The sequence below is a fragment of the Rana temporaria genome (genome assembly GCF_905171775.1).
Source record: "Rana temporaria chromosome 2 unlocalized genomic scaffold, aRanTem1.1 chr2j, whole genome shotgun sequence".
Taxonomy (NCBI): Eukaryota; Metazoa; Chordata; class Amphibia; order Anura; family Ranidae; genus Rana; species Rana temporaria.
In genome coordinates this window covers 332,666-351,627 of record NW_024404414.1, presented here as the reverse complement: position 1 = coordinate 351,627, position 18,962 = coordinate 332,666, and the positions used below count along the sequence as shown (strand labels likewise).

Genomic DNA, 18,962 nt, shown 5'->3' with positions numbered 1-18,962 from the left:
GTCTCTCATGGGGTACATTGGGAAGGGGCGGGGTCTCTCATGGGGTACATCGGGAAGGGGCGGGGTCTCTCATGGGGTACATTGGGAAGGGGCGGGGTCTCTCAGGATGTACATCGGGAAGGGGCGGGGTCTCTCAGGATGTACATCGGGAAGGGGCGGGGTCTCTCAGGATGTACATCGGGAAGGGGCGGGGTCTCTCATGGGGTACATCGGGGAGGGGCGGGGTCTCTGGGGGGGTACATCGGGAAGGGGGGGGATCTCGGGTACATCGGGAAGGGGCGGGGTCTCTCAGGATGTACATCGGGAAGGGGCGGGGTCTCTCATGGGGTACATTGGGAAGGGGCGGGGTCTCTCAGGATGTACATCGGGAAGGGGCGGGGTCTCTCAGGATGTACATCGGGAAGGGGCGGGTTCTCTCATGGGGTACATTGGGAAGGGGCGGGGTCTCTCAGGATGTACATCGGGAAGGGGCGGGGTCTCTCAGGATGTACATCGGGAAGGGGCGGGTTCTCTCATGGGGTACATTGGGAAGGGGCGGGGTCTCTCAGGATGTACATCGGGAAGGGGCGGGGTCTCTCAGGATGTACATCGGGAAGGGGCGGGGTCTCTCAGGATGTACATCGGGAAGGGGCGGGGTCTCTCAGGATGTACATCGGGGAGGGGCGGGGTCTCTCAGGATGTACATCGGGAAGGGGCGGGGTCTCTCAGGATGTACATCGGGAAGGGGCGGGGTCTCTCATGGGGTACATCGGGAAGGGGCGGGGTCTCTCAGGATGTACATCGGGAAGGGGCGGGGTCTCTCAGGATGTACATCGGGAAGGGGCGGGGTCTCTCAGGATGTACATCGGGAAGGGGCGGGGTCTCTGGGAGGGGGGTACATCGGGGAGGGGCGAGGTCTCTCATGGGGTACATCGGGGAGGGGCGAGGTCTCTCATGGGGTACATCGGGAAGGGGGGGGATCTCGGGTACATCGGGAAGGGGCGGGGTCTCTGGGAGGGGGGTACATCGGGGAGGGGCGGGGTCTCTCCGGATATACATCGGGAAGGGGCGGGGTCTCTCGGGGGGGGGGGGGATCTCTCCGGATATACATCTCGGAAGGGGCGGGGACTCACAGTATACAGCACACCAGGCGCCTCTTTCTACTTTCACTTTCGATGTGACGCCATCTTTCCCCGGAAATGTGGGCGCGGTTCTGTCAGAAAAAGATGGCGGGTCATCGGAGACTGATAGGCCTCCTCACCGTGCTGGGGGTCCTACTACTCGGTGCCGGGGGTGAGTATTCCTTATAGGGGCCCTGGTCGTGTATCGGGGCCCAGTATGATCATAGGTGCCCTTTTCATTGTACTGTACAGGGGGTCCTACCACTGTGTACAGGGGCCCGTGTTGTGTACAGGGGCCCGTGTTGTGTACAGGGGCCCGTGTTGTGTACAGGGGCCCGTGTTGTGTACAGGGGCCCGTGTTGTGTACAGGGGCCCGTGTTGTGTACAGGGGCCCGTGTTGTGTACAGGGGCCCGTGTTGTGTACAGGGGCCCGTGTTGTGTACAGGGGCCCGTGTTGTGTACAGGGGCCCGTGTTGTGTACAGGGGCCCGTGTTGTGTACAGGGGCCCGTGTTGTGTACAGGGGCCCGTGTTGTGTACAGGGGCCCGTGTTGTGTACAGGGGCCCGTGTTGTGTACAGGGGCCAGTGTTGTGTACAGGGGCCCGTGTTGTGTACAGGGGCCAGTGTTGTGTACAGGGGCCAGTGTTGTGTACAGGGGCCCGTGTTGTGTACAGGGGCCCGTGTTGTGTACAGGGGCCCGTGTTGTGTACAGGGGCCAGTGTTGTGTACAGGGGCCAGTGTTGTGTACAGGGGCCCGTGTTGTGTACAGGGGCCCGTGTTGTGTACAGGGGCCCGTGTTGTGTACAGGGGCCCGTGTTGTGTACAGGGGCCCGTGTTGTGTACAGGGGCCCGTGTTGTGTACAGGGGCCAGTGTTGTGTACAGGGGCCAGTGTTGTGTACCGGGGGCCGTGTTGTGTATAGGGGCCCTCCCACTGTGTACAGGGGCCCGTGTTGTGTACAGGGGCCCGTGTTGTGTACAGGGGCCCGTGTTGTGTACAGGGGCCCGTGTTGTGTACAGGGGCCAGTGTTGTGTACAGGGGCCAGTGTTGTGTACAGGGGCCCGTGTTGTGTACAGGGGCCCGTGTTGTGTATAGGGGCCCTCCCACTGTGTACAGGGGCCCGTGTTGTGTACGGAAACCTTTTTACTGGGCATATGTTTTATGGGGGAACGAGGAGTATTTTCTATTGGGGACTTTTAAGACCCTCATGTATGACTGAAGTGCATACAACTTGTATTTTTTATTAGAGGATTGTTATATACACAGAGCATCATCCGGGAAGTACTCACAGCGCTTCACTTTTTCCACATCTTATGTTACAGCCGTATTCCAAAAGGATTAAAGTAATTATTTTCCTCCAAAATTCTACAAACATCCCCCATAATGACAACGTGAGAGAAGATTGTATGAAATAAAAAAAAGATAAAATCCCCTGTGCATAAGTGCCACAGGCCCCTCCCTCTGCGCATAAGTGTCACAGTCTTTGCTTAATACATTGGTGAAGCTCCTTTGGCTCCAATCACATCCTCCAGTCTTTCTGAGTATGAGGCTACAAGCTCGGCACTCCTATTTTTGGGCAGTTTCTCCCGTTCCTCTTAGCAGGACCTCCAAAGCTCCATCAGGTTGGATGGGGAGGCGGCGCTCACCACTCAGCCATTTTCAGATCTCTCCAGAGATGTCCAATCGGGTTCAAGTCTGGAGTCTGGCCGGGCCCCTCACAGTGTTGTCCCGTAGCCCAGGGTTTGACAAATTTGCTTGGAATCTAGGAGCCAGCTAAAAAAGTAAGGAGCCAGAAAACGCGCCCCGTCCCGACGAGCTTGCGCGCAGAAGCGAACACATACGCGAGCAGCGCCCGCATATGTAAACGGTGTTCAAACTACACATGTGAGGTATCGCCGCGATCGTTAGAGCGAGATCAATAATTCTATCCCTAGACCTCCTCTGTAACTCAAAACATGCAACCTGTAGATTTTTTCTAAACGTCGCCAATGAAGATTTTAAAGGGTAAAAGTTTATCGGCATTCCACGAGCGGACGCAATTTTGAAGCGTGACATGTTGGGTATCAATTTACTCGGCGTAACATTATCTTTCATAATATAAAAAAAAAAAATGGGGATAACTTTACTGTTGTCTTATTTTTTTAATTAAAAAAAGTGTACATTTTTTTTTTTCCAAAAAAAGTGCGCTTGTAAGACCGCTGCGCAAATACGGCGTGACAGAAAGTATTGCAACGATCGCCATTTTATTCTCTAAGGTGTTAGGATAAAAAATATATATAATGTTTGGGGGTTCTAATTAGAGGGAAGAAGATGGCAGTGAAAATAGTGAAAAATGACAATTAGAATTGCTGTTTAACTTGTAATACCAACGGCCACCACCAGATGGCGCCAGCTCACAAAAAAAAATTGTTTTTTTTTGCCCACCTTCCAAGCCAAGTCGCCAGGACACTATTTCTAGTCGCCATGGCGACCGGGATTTGTCGATCCCTGCCGTAGCCACTCCTTTGTTATATTGGCTGTGTGCTTAGGGTCGTTATCCTGTTTGGAAGATAAACCTTCCCCCCCAGTCTGAGGTTCAGAGCGCTCTGGAGAAGGTTTTCATCAAGGATGTCTGTGCATTGCTGCATTCATCTTTCCCTCATTCTGACTAGTCTCCCAGTTCCTGCCACTGAAAAACATCCCCACAGCATGATGCTGCCGCCACCATGCTTCACAGTAGGGATGGTATTGTCCAGGTGATGGGCGGGGCTTGGTTTTCTTCCACACATGACACTTGCCATTCAGGCCAAAGAGTTCAATCTTTGTTTCATCAGACCAGAGAATTTTGTTTCTCGTGATCAGAGTCCTTCAGGTGCCTTTTGGTAAACTCCAGGCGGCTGTCATGTGACTTTCACTCCCTTTTCTGTGTCAGGCAGGATTTTAAGACTGTATTCACATCTGAGCGACAAAACGCCGGACGCTTCTGCCGCTAGAGGGGAGAATTCCCATTGCTGTCTATGGAGATGGTTCACATCTCATAGACGCGGAACGCCTGTCGCCTGAAAAAAAGTCCCGGACCCTTTTTTTCAAGCGACATAGGCGTTTTCCCATTGACAGCAATGGGAAGACTTAGAAAAAAAAAAATCGAAGGTTTCACACTAGCGGCAAAATACGCCGCTGCCGCCGATCGCGGCTGTCGCTCAGGTGTGAATGCAGCCTAAAAGTCGCATTAAAGTTTCTGCAATGCCCGCGCCATGCAGAGCGCTGGACATGTTTGTGATCCAAGAGCGTGATCGCTCGCCATGGTTGCCACGGGTAACAGCACATGTTTTACAGTCACTGAGTTGCAGTAGAGCCGGGGTTGTGTTTTTTTTTTTTTTATATATATATATATATATAATTTTGTTTTACAATTCAAATCAAATTTATTTATTTTCTGATGGACATCGCGCTGGTCCTAAAGACCTCACGGCCTTTTCCCAGGATCGCGGCAGATTGACTTCTCCCCTGCACACCCCGGAGAGGCCACCAAGGCAGGAGGGTCAGTTATGAGGTTCCGCACCCGGTAGCAGGAGGACTCTTATCGTCGGTCCTGAGGAGCTGCGGGCAGGAATTTTTTTTAGGCGTGGCTTCGGCCTAGTCAGTGACGGCCAGCCTGGCGGCCCTTTCCTGGGATCACAGCTGACTGACTTCTCCCCTGCACACCCCAGGGAGGCTATCAGGACAGGAGGGACACAGGAGGGTCAGTTGTGAGGGTCCGCACCCGGTAATAGGAGGATTCTTAGTGCCGGGGATCTGACGATATGGTTCCTCCTATCGATGTGGTTCCTGTCTTGACTGCGCAGGCGCAATCCTTGCTGACGGAAATCACCGAACCTCCAGGGCGACGTGGAATTTGCGGTAAGTGGCCAGTCGGCCTCACGTCCTCGCTTCGCTCGGGCGGCTCGTTGCGCTCGCTCGGCCTCCTGGCTCTTTTTTTTTTTTTTTTTTTTTTTTAACATTCTCCAATCCACGGGGATGTTAAGGAATGAGCCGGGATGCCGCCCGAGGTTCGGAGATTTGCATGGGCTTCGCCTGCGCAGTCAGGCAGAGAACCATCTCGATGGGGGAACCAGATCGACAAGACATCGGTCCTGGGGGGGGGGATTTGATTTATTGAAAACATGAATCGATTTAACCTACCAACTCGAATTTTAAATCCAATCAAATTCCCCCCCCCCCCCCCCCCCCCCCCCAGCCCTAAGTTGCAGGCAATAGTACAATTGTCCACCCCGGCTCCGGTTGTGGTTTACTGGGTTGCAGGCGGCGATGGCAACAATAAGATTAGATGGTTGCTACTGACGACGGCACTTGTTAAACATGGAGTTTTCTGGTTCCTATGGGCAAACACTTGCAAAAAGTAAAATTTATTTTATTTTATTTTTTTAAGCAGAACATATAGGGCCATATTCTCGCAAAATCTCCGCCTGCTGCGCTTAGGGCACTTACACTCCGCTGTCCCAACTTACTGGAGCAGGTGTTGTATTCCTCAAACACTTGCTCCATAAGTTGGGACAGCGGAGTGTAAGTGTCCCGGCGTAGCCTGGCGGATCTCCAAGGGGGCGTCTTCCATTCAAATGAAGCGCGCCCCCGATGCGAAAGAACTGGGCATGCGCCGGGCTGCAAAAAGCCCAGTGCGCATGCTCCAGTTCTCGGCGGAAAACGTCAATGACGCCGACGTGTGCGTCATTGACGTAAAGTTGTATTCAAGAACGACTTACGGAAACGACGTACCCGACGAAAAAACACGTCGCGGACCCGACGCCATCCATAACATGGCCTACGTGAGACTTGCGGAAATTTACTCCTCATATAGCAGGAGTAAGTTTCCGCTTACGCAAACGACGTTAGCGACGGTTACGCGACGCGAACTCGTTCGGGAAACGGCGTAGAAGGATCATTTGCATATGCAAATGACTCCTTCACGTAAATGCCATCTAGCGGCGGCCGGCGTCATTACATTTAAGATCCGCCAGTGTAAGTGACTTACAGATGGCGGATCTTAAGTGTATCTATGCAAAAATGATTCTGAGAATCAGGAGCATAGATACACGGGCCAAAAAGGGAGTTACGATGGAGTATCCTGAGATACTCCATCGTAACTTCTATGAGAATATGGGCCATAGTCTTTCCCCCATAGTAAAATCCCTTGATGACAAAACAGGCAAAGTCCCTCCTCCCCCCCCCCCCCCACCTTCTCTGGTTGCTAGGGGCAACGGCCAGCAGGTAAACCTTGAAGGTGGGACCTCCAAATGTAGCGGTGTGTTGCCACTAGTTACTAACATCCAAGCAAATTCACCCTTCTGCCAGACACCCGTACATCACACTTGTAGATAGGGTTGTCCCGATACCACTTACCGAGTGCCGATACTTTTTTTTTTTTTTTTTTTTTTTTTTTTTTAACCACTTCAGCCCCGGACCATTAGGCAGCTAAAGGACCCGGCCCCTTTTTGCGATTCGGCACTGCGTCGCTTTAACTGACAATTGCGCGGTGGTGCGACGTGGCTCCCAAACAAAATTGGTGTCCTTTTTTCCCCACAAATAGAGATTTCTTTTGGTGGTATTTGATCACCTCTGCGATTTTTATTTTTTGCGCTATAAACAAAAATAGAGCGACAATCTTGAAAAAAATTCAATATTTTTTACTTTTTGCTATAATAAATATCCCCCCCCCCAAAAAAAAAATATATATATATATATACAATTGGCGTTTATCGATTGCACAAAATTTATAGCGTTTACAAAATAGGGGGTAGTTTTATGGCATTTTTCTTAATCTTCTTTTTTTTTTTTTTCTCGTGATTGCGACATGGCGGACACTTTTGACACATTTTTGGGACCATTGTCATTTTCACAGCAAAAAGTGCTATAAAAATTCACCGATTACTGTGAAAATGGCAGTTTGGGAGTTAACCACTAGGGGGCGCTGTAGGGGTTATGTGTGACCTCATATGTGTTTCTAACTGTAGGGGGGGGGCGGGGCTGGACGTGTGACATTGATTGTCTTTCCCTATATCAGGGAACAGACGATCAATGACCTTGCCACAGAGAAGAACTCATCTCTCCCTGTTCTTCAGCCCCTGTGAATCGATCGCGGGACGCCGGCGGTGATCGGGTCCCGCGGCCACGGAGCTTCGGACCGGGTTGCGGGCGCGTGAGACCGACCCGCGGCTGAGCACTTAAAGAGGACTTGCCTATACGTGCCTGTGCCCAGCCGTGCCATTCTGCCGACATATATCAGCGTTAGGCGGTCCTTAAGTGGTTAAATGTCATGTGACAGTTTCTCAAAGCACAATACAGATTAAGTGGCACTTATGGGCATTGGGCACTGATAGGTGACCTTTATGGGCACTGATGGGCAGGCACTAAAATGCCATTAGGGAAGGCTGCCTGCAACGCCCATCCTTCTACTGGGGCCGGGGCGAGTATAGGGGTACAATGCCAATCAGCAGGACACGGGGTGAGTATAGGGGGTACAATGCCAAGCAGCAGGACATGGGGTGAGTATAGGGGTACAATGCCAATCAGCAGGACACGGGGTGAGTATAGGAGGTACAATGCCAAGCAGTATATGGGGTGAGTATAGGGGGTACAATGCCAAGCAGTATGATATGGGGTGAGTATAGGGGTACAATGCCAATCAGCAGGACACGGGGTGAGTATAGGAGGTACAATGCCAAGCAGTATATGGGGTGAGTATAGGGGGTACAATGCCAAGCAGTATGATATGGGGTGAGTATAGGGGTACAATGCCAAGCAGTGGGACATGGGGTGAGTATAGGAGGTACAATGCCAAGCAGTATATGGGGTGAGTATAGGGGGTACAATGCCAAGCAGTATGATATGGGGTGAGTATAGGGGTACAATGCCAAGCAGTATATGGGGTGAGTATAGGGGTACAATGCCAAGCAGTATGATATGGGGTGAGTATAGGGGGTACAATGCCAAGCAGTAGGACACGGGGTGAGTATAGGGGGTACAATGCCAAGCAGTAGGACATGGGCTGAGTATAGGGGGTACAATGCCAAGCAGTAGAATGGGGGTATTTCTCCAGCACACAGTCTAGCACTCCATCTTTCAATTCCCCCCAGTCAACAACTCCTCCCTAGCAGGCTGACTGTGAGTATATGTAGGAGGCCTGCCCCCTGCCAATCCTAGTTGGGGGGATTGGTCAGGGCTCCTCACATGTACTCCATGCCACTCCAACTCTCAGCCCTGCCCCTCTTCCAGAACATTCTCACCGAAAGCAAGGGAGGCGCCCAAGAGCTGAAGCACATGTTGGTCACACCCACTGCCCCCCAACCCAAAAACAAGCAGGCCTAGCTCACAGCATAGGCCTGCTTAAATTTACCTGCCCGACAGAACCTCAAACTCTACATGTCTAGCGCCTACCCAAGGTAGAGGGCGCTACAAGTCGGCCCAAATATAAAAATGAAGGTCCATCCTTCAGGAAAGGCCTGTTCCTCATCAGGGGGCCAGAGAGCATGCGCACAGATCACATTCGTCCCCCTCCCCCCAATAACATGGACTTCCCAGTCAGATGACCACCAATAATAAAGCAGAACTTTACCCAAAACAACTGGATAGAAAATATTGTTCTTTAGCAAGGAGCGTCCATTCCACAATGATGATTATTCTACTAGAATTGGTGTGTGTTGAAAAATGCCTCCAGCATTGTTTCCATTTTTGTCTTGCTGGGGGCGGCCATTTTGCCTGAACCCCTGAGCAGCAGTAAATATTTAGGCTGTCGGCTGATCGGCCTATAGTGGCTTTGATTTTAGACACAGTGCTGAACAATGGAGAACAACTGAGCATGTGCAGAGCAGGGTGAGACTATGCATTACTGGATTTTACAAAATATAGGGACTTCCTTTTTAGCGGAAAATGGGGCCGGCCTAAAGTCATCTAGCAGGAATTTTCAGACCAGAGTTCCACTTTAACAAAAATTCCCTCAGCCAGTGGTGAGGGGTGAGTACAGGGGAGCATTGTGGGTAAGCATGGCAGCCTTGTTGTAAATATAGGGGCCCTTCTACTGGGGCGGGGTGAGTATAGGGGGTACAATGCCAAGCAGTAGGACATGGGGTGAGTATAGGGGGTACAATGCCAAGCAGTAGGACATGGGGTGAGTATAGGGGGTACAATGCCAAGCAGTAGGACATGGGGTGAGTATAGGGGTACAATGCCAAGCGGTAGGACATGGGGTGAGTATAGGGGGTACAATGCCAAGCAGTAGGACATGGGGTGAGTATAGGGGGTACAATGCCAAGCAGTAGGATATGGGGTGAGTATAGGGGTACAATGCCAAGCAGTAGGACATGGGGTGAGTATAGGGGTACAATGCCAAGCAGTAGGATATGGGGTGAGTATAGGGGTACAATGCCAAGCAGTAGGACATGGGGTGAGTATAGGGGGTACAATGCCAAGCGGTAGGACATGGGGTGAGTATAGGGGGTACAATGCCAAGCAGTAGGATATGGGGTGAGTATAGGGGGTACAATGCCAAGCAGTAGGACATGGGGTGAGTATAGGGGTACAATGCCAAGCAGTATGATATGGGGTGAGTATAGGGGTACAATGCCAAGCAGTAGGACATGGGGTGAGTATAGGGGGTACAATGCCAATCAGCAGGACACGGGGTGAGTATAGGGGGTACAATGCCAAGCAGTAGGACATGGGGTGAGTATAGGGGGTACAATGCCAAGCAGTAGGATATGGGGTACGAGTATAGGGGGTACAATGCCAAGCAGTAGGACATGGGGTGAGTATAGGGGTACAATGCCAAGCGGTAGGACATGGGGTGAGTATAGGGGTACAATGCCAAGCGGTAGGACATGGGGTGAGTATAGGGGTACAATGCCAAGCGGTAGGACATGGGGTGAGTATAGGGGGTACAATGCCAAGCAGTAGGACATGGGGTGAGTATAGGGGGTACAATGCCAAGCAGCAGGACATGGGGTGAGTATAAGGGTACAATGCCAAGCAGTGGGACATGGGGTGAGTATAGGGGTACAATGCCAAGCAGCAGGACATGGAGTGAGTATAGGGGGTACAATGCCAAGCAGTAGGACATGGGGTGAGTATAAGGGTACAATGCCAAGCAGTAGGATATGGGCTGAGTATAGGGGGTACAATGCCAAGCAGTAGGACATGGGGTGAGTATAGGGGGTACAATGCCAATCAGCAGGACACGGGGTGAGTATAGGGGGTACAATGCCAAGCAGTAGGACATGGGGTGAGTATAGGGGGTACAATGCCAAGCAGTAGGATATGGGGTACGAGTATAGGGGGTACAATGCCAAGCAGTAGGATAGGGGGTACAATGCCAAGCAGTAGGACATGGGGTGAGTATAGGGGTACAATGCCAAGCGGTAGGACATGGGGTGAGTATAGGGGTACAATGCCAAGCAGTAGGACATGGGGTGAGTATAGGGGGTACAATGCCAAGCGGTAGGACATGGGGTGAGTATAGGGGGTACAATGCCAAGCAGCAGGACATGGGGTGAGTATAGGGGGTACAATGCCAAGCAGCAGGACATGGGGGGTGAGTGTAGGGGTGATAGTACCCAGCAGAGGGGCCCGGTTGTGCCCGGTGTCTCCCATACACACTGAGTTTAGGACCCCGGTGCTGCAATGTTGGCAGGGTCCCCGCACACCCTCCTGAAATGTAGGTGCAGCCCCTCCCCCCATGTTGTGTACATAATTTAACTCTTTCCTCTCTCTGCAGCTCAACAAACAGAAGTAAAATTGGTGGGCAGTGAAGTCATCATGGTGCCAAAATACACTGGAAATCCCACAGAGATAAACTGGAAGATAAATGGTAACAAGTTGGTGGACATGGAGCTGAACACCCCAGATGAGCCCACATTTTACCATCTAAAGAACAGAACGACTATTGATAGAACCAATGGAAGACTCACCATAAGGAACCTGACTATAGGAGACTCCGGGGACTACAAGGCGGAGGTGTTGGTGAATAGTGTGTATCAGTACACAGAGATCAAACTCACTGTACGAGGTAAGTCTTCTTACCAAAGCTTCATTGGCTGAAGCGTATCACATGGTACAAGGTGCTTTGATTGGCTCCCCAGTACCATGTGATAGCTGTGGGCCAAACCTTCATCATGGCTGTTTTGTCTACATTGTAATCATGTGATCGATATGACCAATCGTAGTTGTATGGATCTGACTGTTAGAAGATCTGAAATACTGTCCCTTTGCCATGTTTACCATGCTGGGGTCTGACTTGCGGCCTATTGTGGCCACTGCTCTGGGGTCTCAGTCACTCACGGAGTGAGCATTTTGCACCAGACAGTGAAGTAGCACCGTCTTTCTTCCCGAAGATATTAGGCTAGCGGACCTGTTGGTCCAGGGCCTCATATAGGTCTGTGAAGCTTCATTGAAAGCTGCGCCCTTGTTATCCAGGGCTTTCTGTTTTTGGTTTTCTCCACACGGTGGTGTAGTGGTTAATCCCATTATAGAAGAGGTCCCAGGTTCAAGCCCAGGTCCTGACGCGTGCGTTCCACTCTCCTGTCCGTAAGTGACGTTTGAGAGTATCCGCTTAACGCGCCAATCTGCCTGGAGTTTACATTGTCTCTCCCTGCGTCTGCGTGGGTTTCCTCCGGGTACTCCGGTTTCCTCCCACCCTCCAAAGACATGTGTGCATACACTTCCATAATATACATACACACTTTGTGTATGTATTTTTAAAGACCTCCCAGGCCACCAAGGGCTCAGCTGGGGGACTAATCCGTCCCTGGGCTATCACGCCGGTGATCTGCCGTGCTGGTTCCAGGTATCACGGAAGTTCCAGCGCATGCGCGAACTGATGCGCAGAGATGGTTCCAGCTGTCGGGGAAAGTTCCTTCAAGCACTGCGCAGGTGCAAACTTGCTGACGGAAATCCCCGAACGGCGGCCGGCATCCAGGGCGACGTGGACTTAGAGGAAAGTGGCCAGTCGCTTCGCTCGCTCAGCCTCTTGGCTCTTTTTTTAACATCCTCCAATCCACGGGGATGTTAAAGAATGAGCCTGGATGCCGGGCGAGGTTCGGGGATTTCCGTCGGGAAGTTTGCGCCTGCGCAGTCAGTGGAGGAACTTCCCCCATAGGGGAACATTGAGGACAAGTCACCGGCACCCAAATCCCACCAATGTATGTAGCCTTCCCTCCCTGCTCTAGGTGGGGGGGTGGCTTACAGGTTCACAATTCAGTGAACCTCCCTATTCTCTGGCCAGTGGGTCTGCGAGGTGGTCTCTCTTCGGAGTACTAGATAGGGTTTACTCCTATCCACAGAACAAAGTTCTTTCCTCGCCCGGCTTGTCGGTCTGCTTTGGGCAGTGTGGGACTTGCTAAGCTGCGGGGTAATTTTCACCTTTCCTGCAGGACGGGAGGTTTGGGGCTTTCTATGGGCCCCCGGCTCTGAATACCTTTGTGAACATCATACATGCGTGTCCCGTTTTGCACACGTCACAGAATTTTCTGTGCTTCGTGATGGGGGAGGGCTTCTGTCAGTCTGTGGCCCTCCCTTTTGAGCTGGCATCAGCACCAAGGGTTTTCACCTAGGAGCTCGCGATTATCCTAACTTTGTTGGGACAGCGAGGTTTTGCCTCGTGGGCTACTTGTTCGACTTTCTTCTGAGAGCAGCTTCTGTCTCAGACCTAGTGGATGTGTTTATAGCCATTCAGACCCTCCAAAATTTCGGGTGGGTGCTAAACATTTAGAGCCGGTCCTGGTTCCGACTCAACGGTGGAGTATTTAGGGTTGATCTGGACTCCTCTGTGGCGAAGGTCCTTCATCCCCTGGAGAAATTGCAGACTCTTCAGTCAGTGTGATGCCAATACCTTCACAGCAATCGGTCTTCTCTCTGGGTACATGCAGGTCCGGGGCCTGTGGGTAGCCTCCTTCGAGGCGGTACTGTAGCCCAGTTCCACACTCTGGCTTTTCAGGGGAAATACTGTCCAGGTGGTAAACATTTTGTTGTCTCTGAAATCGTCAGATTCCGGGGTGCCACCTAGTCAGAGTCTCTCTGATTTTGTGATGGAGATCCCGGACTCTTCGGGTCGGGAAGTTGTTTCTTCCTTCCAGTGGTCGGTGTTTACGACGGACGCAGGCCTCACGGGTTGTGGGGACACCTGGGGGGTCCAGTCGGCCCTGAGTTGCTGGACTTGCGCGGACCTACGGTCACACCTCTTTGAATGTGTCCGCTCTCGTCTGATCTCGGTAGCTACCCAGGGTCGGGCTGATAAGTACCTGGGTGGGAGGCCGCCTGGTTGCTGTGGACCCTGTCTACCGTTCATTATCCTACTATTTGGGTGATAAGGCTTTGATTCTCCTTGTGTTCGAGGAGGTTGCAAGGTCATTCGATCTGGATTCAGCCGACAACGCCACGGCCGTGGCTTCGGTCTACCATCAGGTATACCAGCAGGCGGACTACTGAAGTCACCTGATGCTGGACCAGGGTGACTGTTTTTTTTGTGCTTACGGGTGTTTCGGCTCCCTTGCAGGAAGCGAGTCTCACAGGGCAGGAGAGATTATAGCTCCTGGACTTCCTGGCCACTTGTCTCCACCGCAGGGGTGTCAAAGTTAGTGGCCAGGTCTAGTGCTCTGGTACTGACGCTTAAGTCGTGCTGTGGGGTCTGTATCGGCGGCTTTATGCCGTTCCACCATTGTTGTTGCTTCCTTGGCTGCTCCATAGAGTGGAGGCTGAGGGGATCCTGATGTTTCTAATCGCTCCAGATTGGCCTCGGTATGACGATTTCTGGCGCCTCGTAGCAGAGGTACCCTGGTGGTCGTCGGGGCGAGAGGTCCTTCTGTCTCGAGGTCCCATACTTCCTCCTGTTGTACAGTCACTGACTTGCTTAACATGGCTGTTGGTAGCCAGACTTTAAGTGACCGGGGTCTGTCCGACTCGGTCATCTCAACCATGCTGAGGGCACGGTAGTCTTCTTCTGGAAAGATCTACAGTCGCACCTGGCAAGCCTACATCTCTGGTGCGAAGAGATGAAGTGACGTCCACGGATGTACTCGGTGGCCAGGGTCCTGCTGTTTTTACAGCTTGGAGTGGATCTCAAATTGCTTAAAGCACCGTTTGGGGGCAGATTTCAGCCTTGGCTGTGTTCTTTCGGTGGCCTTTTTGGGGCCCGTTCCCTGGCGGGTACCTCTTTGTGCAGGGGGTTTGTCATATACTTTCCCCTCTTGGCCCATCTCTTCCCCCATGAGTTTTGACTCTGGTGCTCTCGGTTCTTCAGGAGCCTTCCTTTTGGAAACATCAGATTTTTTTTTTCTTGACACGATCTCAGAAGGTGGCCCTTTTCTTCTGTTAGAGGGGTCTCTGAGTTGGCGGTCTTGTCTTGCAAGCCGCCATACTTTATCCTCCATAAGGATTAGGTGGTGGTGCACTCGCGACCTTCCCTTCTTCCGAAGGTGGTTTCGGCTTTTCGCCTGAATAAGGGCATCGTTCTTCCATCCTTCTGTCCTTGGCAGCGCATCCTACGGGGGTTGCTTTTCATACTTCAGGCGTGGTACGCGCTTTGCGGGTGTACCTGCCTGCTACGGCTCCGTTTTAGAGATCTGACCCTCTTTTGTGTCAAGTGTCTGGCCCACAAAGGGTCTGGTGGTCTCGTCGACCACCCTGTCTCGGTGGATCTGACAGACCATCATACAGGCCTATGCTCTTAGGGGGGCGGGCCCTCATTTTTGCGCCCGCGGCACTTTCGGCCAGGGCACCTGGTGCTTCCTGGGTTTTTCCGACATCATGCGTCGGTGTCACAGGTGTGGGGGCGGCGACTTGGTCGTCCGTTCGCGTTTTTTCCAAAATTTACATGGATGATGGGAGTGCATTTTCCGACGCTGCTTTCCGCCGCTAGCTTTTGCAGGCGGCCGTTTAAAGTTGCACCTTCTCCGTTTGGGCTCTGCTTGTTTTGGGGTGAAGTTAAAATTGGTTTTACTGATAGATTTCCCACCCCTCGTTTTTTTACATTTACGGTGAGTACAAAAAATCCTATTTTTTTTTTTTTTTTAATGTATATATTTGCGCTGTAAACAATAATTATTATTATTATTTTTTTATTTTTTTAACAATTTTTCCTCAGTTTAGGCCGATTATGTATTCATGTTTTTGGTAAAAAAAAACGCAATAAGCGTATATTGATTGGTTTGCACAAAAGTTATAGGATAATTTTATGGCTTTTTTTTTTTTTTTTTTTTTTTACTAGTAATGGAAGCGATCAGCAATTATTTTTATATATATATATCATTGTGGCGGACACATCGCATACTTTTGACAAATTTTTGAGACCATTCACACTTATACAGCGATCAGTGCTATAAAAATGCACTGATTACTGTATAAATGTGACTGGCAGGAAAGGGGTTAACACTAGGGGGCGATCAAGGGTCCCAATTGATGCGGCTGGTGCGCGCCCTGGGAAGCCCAGGACGTCATATGACGTCCTCCCGGAGGGATGGAAGGTTCTTGCAGACATTATTTTACAATGGCTCGGTAAGGAACAGGTTAAAGGAATATTCCTGAACTTTGTTCTATCTCCATGGTTACTGTGACATCAATGCAGTGCATGTTATCTCAGCTTGCAGAGCTTGGATTCATTGAATGAGTTTACCCCCAAACAGGGGTTGACAAAATTTGCTTGGAATCTAGGAGCCAGCTAAAAAAGTTAGGAGCCAGAAAACGCGCACCGTCCCGATGAGCTTGCGCGCAGAAGCGAACACATACGTGAGCAGCGCCCGCATATGTAAACGGTGTTCAAACCACACATGTGAAGTATCGCCGCGATTGGTAGAGCGAGAGCAATAATTCTAGCCCTAGACCTCCTCTGTAACTCAAAACATGCAACCGGTAGAATTTTTTTTAAACGTCGCCTATGGAGATTTTAACCACTTCCCGACCTCCTCATGTACATATACGTCAGCAGAATGGCACGGACAGGCACATGTACGTACCGGTACGTCCTCTGCTTGACGTGGGTGGGGGGTCCGATCCGGACCCCCCCTCGGTACATGCGGAGGTCGGGTCTGCTCGGGGAGCGATCCGGGACGGCGGCGCGGCTATTTGTTTATAGCCGCTCCGTCGCGATCGCTCCCCGGAGCTGAAGAACGGGGAGAGACGTATGTAAACACGGCTTCCCCGTGCTTCACTGTGGCGGCGTATCGATCAAGTGATCCCTTTTATAGGGAGACTCGATCGATGACGTCAGTCCTACAGCCACACCCCCCTACAGTTGTAAACACACACACAGTGATCCCTAAATGTTACAGCGCCCCCTGTGGTTAACTCCCAAACTGCAATTGTAATTTTCACAATAAACAATGCAATTTAAATGCATTTTTTTGCTGTGAAAATGACAATGGTCCCAAAAATGTGTCAAAATTGTCCGAAGTGTCCGCCATAATGTCGCAGTCACGAAAAAAAATCGCTGATCGCTGCCATTAGTAGTAAAAAAAAAAAAAATGCAATAAAACTATCCCCTATTTTGTAAATGCTATAAATTTTGCGCAAACCAACCGATAAACGATTATTGCGATTTTTTTATTTTTTACCAAAAATATGTAGAAGAATACGTATCGACCTAAACTGAGGGAAAAAAAAAATAATTATATATGTTTTTGGGGGATATGTATTATAGCAAAAAGTAAAAAATATTGCATTTTTTTTTTTTAAATTGTCTCTCTATTTTTGTTTATAGCGCAAAAAATAAAAACCGCAGAGGTGATCAAATACCACCAAAAGAAAGCTCTATTTGTTGGGAAAAAAGGACGCCAATTTTGTTTGGGAGCCACGTTGCACGACCGCGCAATTGTCTGTTAAAGCGACGCAGTCCCGAACTGTAAAAACCCCTTGGGTCTTTAGCCAGCATATTGGTCCGGGGCTTAAGTGGTTAAAGGGTAAAAGTTTGTCGGCATTCCACAAGCGGACGCAATTTTGAAGCGTGACATTTGAATGTTGAATTTACTCGGTGTAACATTATCTTTCATAATATTAAAAAAAATGGGGATAACTTTACTGCTGTCTTATTTTTTTTAATTAAAAAAAGTGTAATTTTGTCCCCAAAAAAGTGCGCTTGCAAGACCGCTGCGCAAATACGGCGTGACAGAAAGTATTGCAACGATCGCCATTTTATTCTCTAGGGTGTTAGGATAAAAAATATATATAATGTTTGGGGGTTCTAATTAGAGGGAAGAATATGGCAGTGAAAATAGTGAAAAATTACATTAGAATTGCTGTTTAACGTGTAATGCTTAACTTGTAATACCAACGGCTCACCACCAAATAGCGCCAGCTCACATCTGGTGGTAATAACTTGTAATACCAACGGCTCACCACCAGATGGTGCCAGCTTCCAAGCCAAGTCGCCAGGACACTATTTCTAGTCGCCATGGCGACCGGGATTTGTTGAGCCCTGCCCCCAAAAATTATATTGCAGAATATACAGCCTCATGCTACATAACTAAGCTCCGTTTCACGCTGAATAAACTAAATTATTAATGCATCTTAAATAGAAAACTATTTTTATTCCAAAAGCATTTTATTAAAATTTTGAGAAATTTGATTTAAATAAAAAAAATTGATTTAATAAAAATAAATGTGTTTTTTTTTTTTTTTTTCCACCCTGACCAAAAGTAGCGTTGGTTCAAAGCCTGAGGATATTATCCTGCCAACCTTTTTTGCTCTAACCCTTCGGGGGATAAGGAGAGACTGTTTCACAATTTAGATGTGAAGAATTCTGTTGGGTTACTTAGTGGTAACAGGAGACTTTAGATCTCCGGACTCTCTATTTGTTCTTTTTTTTTTTTTCAGTCATCTAAAGGATCAATTGCCAGATGGCTTAAAGCGGATGTGCCATGGGAAAAAAAATATTAAAAGCCAGCAGCTACAAATACTGCAGCTGCTGACTTTTAATATAAGGACACTTACCTGTCCTGGAGTCCAGCGCCGATCGCAGAAGAGTAGGAGCGATCGCTCGTCACTCTGCTGCTCCCCCCCCCCCCCCAGTTCCCTACGGTGCAAGCGCGAGTCGCGCCGCGCCCGCCGATTGGCTCCCGCTGTGTGCTGGGAGCCGAGTGTTCCCAGCACACAACGGGGGGGCAACGGGACGTGACGCAATGCCCGTCTTTTGCCCATGAATGCCGGGCCGGAAGTGGGTGCAAATACCTGTCTTTAGACACCCCCCTCCCCCCTGAAAGGTGTCAAATATGACACCGGAGGTGGGGAGGGTTCCGATCAGCGGGACTCCACTTTAGGGTGGAGAACCGCTTTAACCACTTCAGCCCCTGGAAGTATTTGCCCCCCTTAATGACCCGGCCATTTTTTTGCGATTCAGCACTGTGTTGCTTTAACTGACAATTGTGCGACGTGGCTCCCAAACAAAATTGACTTTTTTTTTTTCACAAATAGAGCTTTCTTTTGGTGGTATTTGATCACCTCTGCGGTTTTATTTTTTTTGTTCTATGAACAAAAAAAAAAAAGAGTGACTATTTTATTTTTTAAATACAATTTTAAATGTTTTTTTTTTTTTTTGCTAATAGTAAATATCTAAGCCCCCATTCACACCTAGGCGTTTTTACGCCTGTAGCGCTACGCCGCTGCCGCCAGACGGCTGAAAACAGATGTCCCTCTATGGAGATGGTTCACATCTCCACGCCGGACGCCTGTCGCCTGCCGCGTGAAACAAGGTCCCGGACCTTTTTTTCAGGCGTCTTCGAGCGTTCGGCTAGGAGATGGGAATCGTCTCCATAGAGGGGGTCATTCTGGGGCACATCTAGGCGGACAATACCGGCGTTTTGTCGCCGCAAATCGCGGTACAAAACGCCGCTATTTTTACCGCGATTTGCGGC

At 50.1% G+C, this 18,962-nt stretch overlaps 1 protein-coding gene across 4 annotated transcripts in view; it reads left to right on the top strand.

Moving 5' to 3' along the window:
* Nucleotides 1-1,105: 1,105 nt before the first annotated feature.
* Nucleotides 1,106-18,962, top strand: part of LOC120921625 — a 65,369-nt gene continuing 47,512 nt past the window's right edge. For 3 of the 4 annotated variants that reach the window (XM_040334138.1, XM_040334136.1, XM_040334137.1), the window contains exons 1-2: nucleotides 1,106-1,272; nucleotides 10,841-11,131. In XM_040334138.1, coding sequence (XP_040190072.1) covers nucleotides 1,179-1,272; nucleotides 10,841-11,131 — 385 coding nt within the window. In that variant the 5' untranslated portion in view covers nucleotides 1,106-1,178. The remainder of the gene's footprint in view (nucleotides 1,273-10,840; nucleotides 11,132-18,962) is intronic. The other variant, XM_040334139.1, reaches the window with a different exon arrangement.